The 12,341-nt window shown below is 35.8% G+C and overlaps 1 protein-coding gene across 1 annotated transcript; it reads left to right on the forward strand.

Annotated features, from left to right (window-relative positions):
* The first annotated feature begins 386 nt into the window (after positions 1 to 386).
* Positions 387 to 1,914, forward strand: LOC110803567 (farnesol kinase, chloroplastic-like). Its single transcript, XM_056835125.1, has 6 exons — positions 387 to 627; positions 780 to 847; positions 922 to 1,053; positions 1,131 to 1,245; positions 1,332 to 1,447; positions 1,517 to 1,914. Exons 1-6 carry the CDS (start codon positions 508 to 510, stop codon positions 1,692 to 1,694), a joined length of 729 nt encoding a protein of 242 aa, XP_056691103.1. The 5' UTR covers positions 387 to 507; the 3' UTR covers positions 1,695 to 1,914.
* Positions 1,915 to 12,341: the final 10,427 nt, after the last annotated feature.

The raw sequence follows: 12,341 nt of genomic DNA on the forward strand, positions 1-12,341 counted from the left end.
CCCTCCGTCACTTAATACTTGCACCGCTTTTTTTTTGGGTCGTCCCTTAATACTTGCACCGCTTGTAAAAATAATTTTTTTTTACCAATATTATATTATTTTTCATACTTACCTACTAACTCACTCCCTACAAAAAAATCATTTAAAAATTCAAACCTCCTTACACATTTGACGCTAACTATATTAAAAAAATACTCCACTATCAACTAATACCCATTAAATTAATAAGTCAATTCAAGTGTCTTAAATTCCACACCGATCAAACCAGTGCGAGTAGTAAGGGACGAAGGGAGTGCACTTTTATTTATATTGGAATATACAAAAACTATAAGAATTAATTTGTGATGGTGGAGAAGTGTACGCAAGGAATTTTGGTGGAAACCACGTACACTTTTCTCATTCCTTAATTTCTCCATCTTTTCTCACCCCCTCTATAAATATCTTAGGTGAACTCCAAAGACTTCCCATTCATTAAAGTTACGGGGATAGAAGACGGTGGCGGCAAACATGATGTTGCCGGATAATCCAGTGATAAGTGATATTTGTGCCACTGTTATAACGGCAGCTATTGATCGCGGTGTGTTTCGGATTTGGGAGTTGACTGCTAAGTACGACGTCTTGGACTCTGTAAGCTTTAAACTTTTGCTGTTTATTTTGGTTTGATTTTTAGTTGTCAGAGATAAATGACTGAAGTTTGTAGTCATAAACTTGTTATGACAACTAGAGAAATCTTTCTTCATCTCTATTGCTTATCTATATATGTTCTCCTATTTGTGTAGAGACTGTACAGGAAGCTTGTGCATATCAGCATTGGACTAGTTTTCATGCTTTGCTGGCCATTATTCAGGCAGGTAGTCCGGTTACATTTTAATCTGCAAAGAGAATTAATTGTGATGAGTAATTGTTAATTGACTGTTGCAGCTCTGGGTATCGTGGTGCATTTCTAGCTTGTCTTGTTCCCGGACTCAGCGCAATACGCGTGCTTCTTATTGGACTTGGGATCTGTAAGGGTGAATCCACTGTCAAGTCTTTGAGCCGATTTGGAGACTACAGGTGACAATTTTCAGTATCAGTTTCCTTGTGCCTTTCTATGGCTTGTTATTTATTTTCATGGCTTCTTCGTGCAACAGGGGACTTCTGAAGGGATCTTTTTACTATGTATCGGCCATCAGTTTCGCTTGTTTAGTTTTTTGGAGGACTTCCCCAATTGGGATTGCAGCCATTTGTAACCTGTGTGCTGGAGATGGGAAGTAACCAACTTATGTTCTTGAGTTTTGAATGACAAATGTTTTTACTTTTCATCTTAAACTGACGCCTATTGTAATATTTCAGGTATGGCTGACATTGTGGGAAGAAGAATAGGCAAGGATAAACTTCCATATAATAAAAACAAGTCCTATGCTGGTAGTATTGCTATGGCAACTGCTGGATTTGTGGCCTCTGTCGGGTAAATTTCTGTATACCTTTTTTAAATTTTAATCTTTATTTAGGTGTTATTGACATTGATATATAACAGGTACATGCACTATCTTTCTGCATTTGGATTCATGCAAGAAAATTGGGGTTTGGTATTTCGTTTGTTGGTTGTATCACTTGTTAGTTCAGTTGTGGAATCACTTCCCATAAGCACGCAACTTGATGATAATCTCACAGTTCCACTCGCTTCCTTTTCAACCGGCTTCCTTCTCTTTTGACGCATTCTTAGTATGTGCAACTGCAATTATATCAAGCCATTCTCCCTCTGTATACTGTATTACTTAGGAAAATGTATAAATTAATGATACTCACCCTATGTAATACACTCATTATTGTGTACTACTACTATCTAATAGAAGATACTAAGGGTATACTCGTAATTGTATTACTATACGATATTTTATTATATATATGAGTCACCCGTATACCCTTACTATCTTTTCAGAAATGTATTCATATACTCTCGATGTTCTCACTGGGCTGCTTTCTGACGCTGTTCAGATTTCTAGTCGAGGTTGTTTTTTCGCATATCAGATATGTGTGGCAACACACATATCAACTAAAAGACAAATAGCTAAAAAACAAAAAAGGAAGTACCATTCATGTTAAAAAAAGTACCATTCTGTAAAAAAAAGTACCATTCTGTAAAAAAAAAGTACCATTTTTGTTTAAATAAGTACCATTTAATTTCTTTTTTGTCCTTTTGCTTATTTTGTCTTTTGTTCTGATATGTATTTGCCCATACATATCTGATATGCGCAAAGACTTCCTCATTTCTAGTCTCCTTAGCCTAGACTTTGAAAAACTGATATTCACGGAAGGTGAAGTACCTGTATATATTATTATATAATCCTTACAAACAAAACATATTTTTTGGGCACTTATATATACGGCCATAAATAATGTATCGTTTCTTCTAAGAGGGTCTAGAAAACACAAATTCTTATTTACGAGTGGTGTACAATAAATATTACAATAAATAGTATAATAAATTAATTTTTCAAAGTCACTATAAATTAATCATTTAACACTTCAAAATGTTTATCTAACAACTATTTTTTAATAATATTAAAGTTATTCAAAACATATTAAAAGTAACATAAAACTAATGCTACTGATCACATCCATACATTTCGTTGAATGCTACACTTCACAATGGAGTGCCCCTTAACGACATTTATTTTCTCCAAAGCTACTAATCACAACAACTTATTATGGACTGCTATGCTTCGCAATGAAGTGCCCATACGACATTTATTTTCTTCAATGCTACTGATCGCATCCATACATTTCGTTGAATGCTACGCTTCACAATGGAGTGCCCCTTAACGACATTTATTTTCTCCAAAGCTACTAATCACAACAACTTATTATGGACTGCTACGCTTCACAACGAAGTGCCCATACGACATTTATTTTCTTCAATGTTACTGATCACATCCATACATTACCTTTTGTGCGGAATTTGCAACCTTAGTATTGGTTCTTTCTTTCATTTCCTTTGGACCGTCTGTATTTAAAGACAGTCCTAATTATACATCATAGCAGAATACAGACTGTGGCGTTTATCAGCCTACATACATATCATCCCTACATTTCGTCAAATGTAGTACTTTCTCAGAGTGCTGGCATTCCAGGAATTCTTGAGTGTGGTACCGTCTGTAGGGGAATACAGTTAAACATACATAACATGTGCGGAACATCCCCAAAGCCAGGAAACATGTAAAAAGAACAGTTTAAGCAAACTTACACTTCGAAGCGTGTTTTCCCGAGTATTGTATCAACGAACACGAACAAAGAACTCCACCTGTTGTTCCTCTACTTGGTTCACCGACACGTTCAAATCCGTCTTGATTATTGTAGCTTAGACAACGCACAAGATATTTGCTTTTCGGGATGAACAGTTTTCACAGAGAGAAAACTGAAAAACGTAATATTGGAATTAGGTTTAGGGTTTCTGGAAAACTGAATGTTGTGTAGTGTGTGTGAAAATATAATTAACCTAATTATATCAATGATGTAACCGGCCAAAGACCAAATGGCCTTGACCGGCCACATCACCACATACGCCCAAACCTGCGCCCAGCCACACGCTGCAGGCCGAATCTAAAGGAAATAATGCCCTTGGTCCAAGTATGCATTCAATGTTAAGTCTACTAAATGCGGTTCAGTATTAATTAACAAGTTAATAATTCAGTGAGAGCAAGTGATCTGAATGCCTAGCTAGAGGCCGCTTCAGTTCAAGTGGAATTAATGATATTAATCCACAACTTACTCTTGACTGAACCCGTAGGGTCACACAAATAGTACCTAAACGGATCAAGTATTTAATGACATTAAATGCTCTATCTATGGATATTCGGAATCGACGGATCTTGGTTTCAGTGGGAGTTGAGATCGTCACAAGCAAGAAATGAATACTCCGGAAACGATGATATTGCCGGAAACGGAAATATGGATCGTATCGGAAATATAAATATTATCCAAGTCGTAGATGTTGCCGGAAACGGAAACATGGTACGTATCGGAAAATATTATCGGAAATGGAAATATTGCCGGAATCGGAAATATTGCCGGAAACGGAAATATTGTCAGAATCGGAAATATTATCGGAATCGGAAAATAATTCCGGAAACGGAAATATTAAATATTTGTTCGAAACGGAAATTAATTCCGGAATCGGAAATATTAAATATTGTTCGTATCGGAAATGAATTCCGAAACCGGGAATTTTATCGGAAGCGTATCGTACGAATAAGCATCGGACGAGGCCTGCCGGACGAAGGCCCAGCACGAAGCCAGGCCATCGCCCAGCAAGCAATGGCGCGCCACAACACAGCCCAAGGCTGCGGCAGGCCTACCGCAAGGCAGGCCCAGCGCGCAGCTAAGGACCATGGCAGCCTCGTTGGCTGCGGTAGCTCGCATGGGATTCGTGGGCGTGTGGGCTGTGCGCGGGCATGGCCTGCATGCTTGCGGGTCATGCTCGTGTGTGTGTTTGTGTCCATGCATAATTCCTAAAACTATTAGGATTTGATGTATGATTAAATTCCTATTCCTATTAGGATTATTTAATTAATTAGAGTCCTTGTAGGATTCTAAGTTTAATTAAATCGTATCCTACTAGGATTCCAATTCCCTTTCCAAACCTCTCTAAATAAGGGCCTAGGGTCATAATTTATACGCACAATTGAAGTATTCAAAGGGTAAGTTTTTGAAAGAAAAATCAGCCATACACTTGCACAACAATAGCCGAAAATTCCTAGCACCTTAAGGGCGATTCTAGTTGGTCAATCTTGAGGCGGATCCGGACGTACTGTGGACTATCTACGGAGGGACGACACTTGGAGTCCTAAAGACTTGTTCTTGTTCGGTTCGGGCGCAACTAGGGAAGGCACGCTACAAAGTGTATGCATCTATACTATGCTAAATGATTATGTGTAAATAATATGCTTTCCTGGCTTTATGGTTTTTCCGCATGATTTATGTATTGTCATATGTATCATAACCTAACAGTGGTATCACGAGCCTCTTATTATTTTCATAATCTGAATTGCATAAACATGGTTAAATATTACAAATTTGCAAGAATTAAAAGGGGTGATTAATTTTCGTAATTGTTAATTAATTGCAAATTGCGTTTATTTAATTATATGTACGCAGTTTTTCGTCAGTTTCTTCGTTACTCATCCAAATCGAGTGATTTTTGTGTCAATTCCGCATGTAAAAGGCATTCTAAAGTTTTGACAAAAACAATATTTTTCGGCCGAACCCAGAATTCTCAAATTCGAAGCCTAACTATGACTTTTCGGAGGTTTTAGTTTTTCGAACGCAAAATTTCGTAAATTTAAGATGTTAAATTAAATATTTGCGATTCTTGTTGATAAATCTTGAATTTTTGATTGACCTACTGTATATGTTTAACAAGTTTGAATGCCTAGCCTTGTTAATTATGCAATCTAATTTGTAATTATGATTAATTTGTTGAAAATTGGAATAATTTAGAATTAATTTGATTTTCATAATTAGTTAGTAATTTAATTAGATACCTATGATTAAAAACCACCATAAAAATTGTAAATTTGTGTTAAATTTTAAATTTTTATGACCTAGACTTGAATCCATGATAATCGGAAATCAATTAATTAATAAATTTTTGATTTTTCGCCCTAAAATTATGAAATTAATATGATTTATTAATTTGTCATTAACTTTGAAAATAAAATTTTTAATTTTTATGCAATCGCTCATAAAACTTGCACGCACAAAGCAATGGACGCTACGTGTTACCCTTAAGGGGTGTTGTATAGTGCGGGCGTGCGACGACGAGCAAGGGAGCTCGTCGCCCACGCGGTACGAATGCAGCGAGCAAGGCGATGGCGCGCGAGCACAAGGCAGCAGCCCTGCCTTGTGTCGAGCGCTGTGCGCGATGGGCGATGGGCGAAGCAATGGCACGCTGTGGGCGCGCGAGCGAGCGAGAGCTGGTCGCCCAGCGATCGCTGCTCTGCGCACCACAACGCGTGGCCTCGAGCGAGCGATGCGAGGAGCATCGTGGCTGCTGCGATGCCAGGGCAGGCAGGCTGCGCGCAAGCGTGGCTTTCCTTGCTGCCTTGCGCGTGGCTGCTGCGACGTTGTGCCATGGACATCGATGGGTTGTGCACTCGACGGGGTTTGGCGCAAGCCCAAGTGCTCGTCATGTCACGATTGTCGAGTTTTAAAATTTTAATTTGAAATTTTCAGTTTACGTAATTTTAATTAATTTTAAAATTAATAATTTAAATTGTTTTCTTGGATTTTAATTTTGAATATTATAATTATAATAAATTTCATTTGTTCTAATTATTTTACTAAAATTAAAATCATGAATTAATTTAAATACGACTGAAAAATAAATTAAATAAGCGGATTCAATTATAAATTTATATGAGCTTTAAATTTTAATTAAATTTGTATGTTTTCGGTTAGACTAGAAATACATTTTTATGTTTAAAATTAGTAAAGCATATGAATTTATTGGTTTAAGTGGGAGCCCTTTTAGTCATAAACTCTTGATTAGGTCTACAAATCCTTAAGGTTAAAACAACTTGATTAGAATTAATAAGGACTGAATAATTTGTAGATTATTGGTGCCCTTGATTAATTGCTGCAAATATTTATGTGATGCATAACGTGTTTTACTAACCAGCTATGTGGGCCATCCATGATAATGAATGGGTGAATGGTATATATTGTATATGTACTGTTTTGCAGGTTATGAAGTGACTAGTATGGCTCAAATAGGATAGAAAATATGGTTTGCGTACCATTAATTTCAATGTAATTGGTCTAAAGTACCAAAATTGTTTTTCAATTCAAATATGGACTGCGTACCATCAAATAGTTGTAATTAGTTTAATTATATCTTATCCTATTTGAAGAAAATGGTGCCTCCCACGGAGATTTTCGAGACGGACTTTGAAGTTGAAGCTTCAAGATGAAGTCGGGCCATACTAGATCACATTTATCTTATGCATGCTTTAAGTTATTTATTGCTTTAAATATGTCTTAATTATGCATGAGATTGCGGCTTGATTATGTTGCATGATTAAGGATTTTAGTTCACTTAAAATCTAACCAACATAGTAAGAGCCTTAAGTTCCAAACTTAAAAATTGAGTTAAAAGGTGCCATGCCAAAATATACACTTGCTTGGATATCCTTTACATCAATCTAGTAATAGTTTTCGCTCAGCGAGGTGTTACTTATTGGTCCTAAAGGGGCAAGGTACACAAATAATTGTGAGTACATGTTAGTTTTGGTGAAACTGAACGATATAAGTAAGGAGTCCTTTTATGTCGTGGCAAAATCGATAAGTTTACCTAATAAGTTCTTAGACTTGCATATCAACCAAGAATAGTTTCTAGACTATTAGCAAAAGGTTTTTGCTTACCTAAGATGTTTTAGGATTAAGTCGACAAACTGTGCTTAATTCTTCAATGATTTTAGGATCTTGGAATCATTTTATTCACACCTGCCGGAACAATAAATTCGAATAAAATGCTAATAACTTGTTTAAATTGCATGATTGCTTTAATTTTCAAGTTATTATTCATGATAAATGTTTAGACTTTGCATGCTTCAATGAATGTTTTAATTATTGTTTATAATTAAATATCTTGCACTGCAATAAATCCTTTTAGAAAGGTAACAGTAAATTTCCTCGATTGGTAGTGAATCTAAGAACGATTCACGGAAATGAGAGAAAGTGAGCAATTTAAAATGTACGTTTCTTATATCGACTTTTATGGTTGTTTTCTAGTATCAAAGTCGAATGGCAAACCGATTGGTGCTTGTGAATTCAAAATACAATGTAGTTTTGAGATCATAAAGCATTGAGTTTAAAACGCTCAGCTTTACCAATGGTTAACAACCTAATATCTCTGTCCATTTAATTCTCGAATGAGTCTAGTCCCTAGACATTAGAATAGCTCGATGCTTAGAGAACTTTAAAAGCTTCTGGTAAGATCATCTAGTTGAAACTTAATAAATGGTAAGAACTTTGTTGTAATGACATTGGACATGTCTAACAAAGTATAAAAGTCAACACTAGAGAATTCAATTCTTAAGACTATAAGAAAGGGTACAAGAAATAGGAAAACAAGTGAAAGGAATTTACAATTCTGTTTCTACCTAAAAGTTAATGTTTAAAGAGAAGTGACCTAGCAATCAAACTTTCTTGGTATCATATACCGCTTGAGGTTCTTACTTCGGTAATAACTCAAACAATGGAAGCTAGGATACACTAGTGGCCTACAAGTGGGAAATGAAGCATGAAAATGCTACATTAATTGTAGGGTCATCTAGTTTGTTTTAAGTCCTTTCAAAGGCTGGAACTTAATGGCTATTTTGTTCCATAATCAGCATACCTAAATTTCTGTTTTCAAACACAGAAAGACTCACATTCAGAAGAACGAAAACAATGCTTGTTTGTTTGTTTGTTTATTTGAATGAAATTGTCATTTACGGGTTGAGTCAATATGCTTGATTAAAACAAACAACTCTTTAACAATAAAACTTTACTAGGTTCAAATCAACCCCTTGATTTGAGTTCCACTAATCTTTGGCATTGTTGCTTAGACCATATCAACAAGTTAACATTCAAAAGCTCTATTTTGATGGACTTTTGAAAGTTCATTGATTTTTAGATCAATTTAAGACGACTAGTATTACTTGTTGAAAGTAACAAAAGATATGAACTATTGTTAGAACGCCTAGACAATAGAGTTCAAAGCTAAAGAAAGATTTTATGACTTTATTATTTCACATGGTTTTGAGTGCATATTGGTTTATTTACTCAATGTGATATAAGTTTGAATCTGTTTGGCTAGTTCAAAGACTCGGAAGTATAAAATCCACCTGGCAAGGAATCATAAAGATCTAGGTCAGATCATGTTGATGATTACTTGAGTCAAGAATGATCATCAATGATTGTGTGTTGCAAATTCACGATCTAGCTCCATAAGATATGGCATATCTACGTTGGAATAATCGAAGTCAATTAGTACTTGATTCGATCAATGATGAATCATAAAGACTTTTCCTATAATTTCTAAAACAAAATGCTCTACTACCACCAAACTAAACCAAATTCGTCAAAGCTATTGAAAAGTAATTTCAGAATAACTTTTCATAAGATATATCTAGAGAGTTGCAAAACTCAGTGGGAGCTTAGTGTTTGTCATTCGACAAACTAAGGCCCAAGTATAGATATATGTTTCATTGTGATTTATTCAAATGAGACACAAGGGTATTGTTTCTACCACGAATTTTTGAGAACATAATGTTTGTTTGCTCGAAATAATGTCCTTTTGGAGATTCGTTTCCAAAATGACAAGTGGGAGAAAATAGACCTCGAAAGGTCTTCGAGGCGAACAACAAACATAAACGGACATTCAGGAGGCTTTTCGAAGTTCTTTAGAAAATCCGAACATGTATTCTTTAAGGACTTTAGAAGTGGCTTTAAAGAATAGACATCTCTTAGAAGACTTTACAAGTGCTTCAAGGAGAACAGAATATTCAAAGGACTTTCAAGTGGCTATTGATATTCTATTTGTTTGATGTTCTATACCCAAGTAGGCATAGAGTTCAAGTCACTGAAACTATGAGATTCTTCTATTAGATAGTGAAGAAACCTACAACTTGCAGTCAAACTATTATCATGTAGATTAATGAGTTTGTGACCTGTAAGAAAGCTATGACGAAACCCATATTCCCTAAAATGGTTAGAGGCCATATATAGACTCAAATGTTTTAAATGGTTAGAGGCCATAAAACACACTCAATGTTTTGATGACAAAATTGAAATTTTGTTGATTTGCAAGAATAGTTTCACACCTATTGGTTGCAAGTTTGGATAAAAACCATCAAACATGAAATTGTGTTCACACACAAAGCTAGATTAGTTCCTAAAGGTTACAAGAAAATTCACGACGTAGATTGTGTTTAAGCCTCATGCAAAATCGTAATGCTTAAGTCTATAATTCAAGCAATGATTTCATATTGGTACATATGGCAATTGGATGACAAAACGTATTCCTCAATCAAATGTTGGAAGAAAAACTATGTACATGGCATGTCATAGGATTTGTGGATCCAAATAAATGCTTGAAAAGGAATGCTAGCTTATGAAATCTAAGTACAGATTTAAGCAAGCAATTGGGAATTGGAACTGTATTTTAGTGAAGCTAATAAGCATTTTAGTTTCATAAAATGTACATGATTCTTATAGATGTATAAGAAGTTTAGTGGGAGTACATAAAAACTTAATTGGTCCTATGTGTATCACACACATATCTCTCTATTGTGAAATAACATTCAAATGCTAATGACTTAGATTTGAAATTATTCATCAATGATGGACCAAGGCGAAACTTAGTACATACTGGGTATTAAGATCTATTTACAAAGATCTTATATTAATGTTTTGGATTAAGTAATGGCATTTACTAAATCAAACACGAAAGACTCCATTGGAGATATTCGACCCATGTGAATAAATCTAAGTAAAGAATGTTTGAACTATGTATAAGCATTTACTAAGTTAAACATCAAAGGATCTAAGTAAGATTCTTAACCTATATTATATGTCAAAGAATTTAGCTGGATTTAGTATCTTCTGAAACTAGATGAGCTAAAGTTACATGAATAGATTTCAATTGGGAATTATTCTGCAATAGAATTTATCATGTATGATATAATATGAGGATCGCCAAAAACGTATCGTATTACTTTAGGCATGACGAACATATACCAATCTCTATTGATCTAAGTGAAGATCAACTAGATTGAGATCAAGAATACTTATGGTACTTGAAAAGGTACATAGGAATGGTTCTTGATTCAAGGAAATAAAGATATGCTAAATATTGATGCTACACGCATAAACACTGGCAAAGGATCAAGCAAGACCCTTTGGAGTTAACCATTGATAAGGACGAGCTATAGAGCATCGTGTTTTGAAATGACAACATGGATTGGAGACCATGAGTTGTTGCGTGGGAAATTAAATATTAATTTCTATGTTCTAAGATATAGTTGGAAAGACTTCCGCATATCTATGAACTGCTTGGATAAGTAAATCCAAACAAAGCATCACTAGCAACCTAAACAGTTGAAGTAAAAGTACTTATTGCCTAAGAAGCAATAAAACAGAGTTGTTTATATTAATGAGTTCTTCATTGAACTTGGGAAGATCACATGTCTGTTAACTTAATGGTTCTTCATTGCAAAATGCGTAGAACCACTAATGTAGTTAGAAAGACTAGATTGAAGGAAATAATGCCCTTGGTCCAAGTATGCATTCTATGTTAAGTCTAATAAATGCGGTTCAGTATTAATTAACAAGTTAATAATTCAGTGAGATCAAGTGAGCTGAATGCCTAGCTAGAGGCCGCTTCAGTTCAAGTGGAATTAATGATATTAATCCACAGCTTACTCTTGACTGAACCCGTAGGGTCACACAAATAGTACGTAAACGGATCAAGTATCTAATGGCATTAGATACTCTATCTATGAATATTCGGAACCGACGGATCTTGGTTTCAGTGGGAGCTAAGATCGTCACAGGCAAGGAATGAATACTCCGGAAACGATGATATTGCCGGAAACGGAAATATGGATCGTATCGGAAATATAAATATTATCCAAGTCGTAGATGTTGCCGGAAACGGAAACATGGTACGTATCGGAAAATATTATCGGAAATGGAAATATTGCCAGAATCGGAAATATTGCCGGAAACGGAAATATTGTCAGAATCGGAAATATTATCGGAATCGGAAAATAATTCCGGAAACGGAAATATTAAATATTTGTTCGAAACGGAAATTAATTCCGGAATCGGAAATATTGAATATTGTTCGTATCGGAAATGAATTCCGGAATCGGAAATTTAATCGAAAGCGCATCGTACGAATAAGCATCGGACGAGGCCTGCCGGACGAGGCCCAGCACGAAGCCAGGCCATCGCCCAGCAAGCCAAGCGCGCCGCACAAACAGCCACGCCAGGCCCAGCGCAAGGCCAGGCCCAGCAGGCTGCGCGCAGCGCGCGCGGGCGCTGAGTGGGCTGCTGCTCGCGCGCACGCATGAGGCCCATCGTGGCTGTCGTGCGTGTGTGTGCAAGTGTTTGTGTTCGTGCACGTTTCCTAAAACATGCAGAGTTCGGTTAATGATTAAATTCCTAATTCTATTTGATAAATTAATTAAATTAGAGTTCTTGTAGGATTCTAGGTTTGATTAATTTGTATCTGAATAGGATTTCGATTCCCTTTCCATACCGCTATAAATATGAGGCTAGGGCTCACAATTTATAACACAAGTTTCAAAGTATTC

The sequence above is a fragment of the Spinacia oleracea genome, chromosome 1 (genome assembly GCF_020520425.1).
Source record: "Spinacia oleracea cultivar Varoflay chromosome 1, BTI_SOV_V1, whole genome shotgun sequence".
Lineage (NCBI taxonomy): Eukaryota > Viridiplantae > Streptophyta > Magnoliopsida > Caryophyllales > Amaranthaceae > Spinacia > Spinacia oleracea.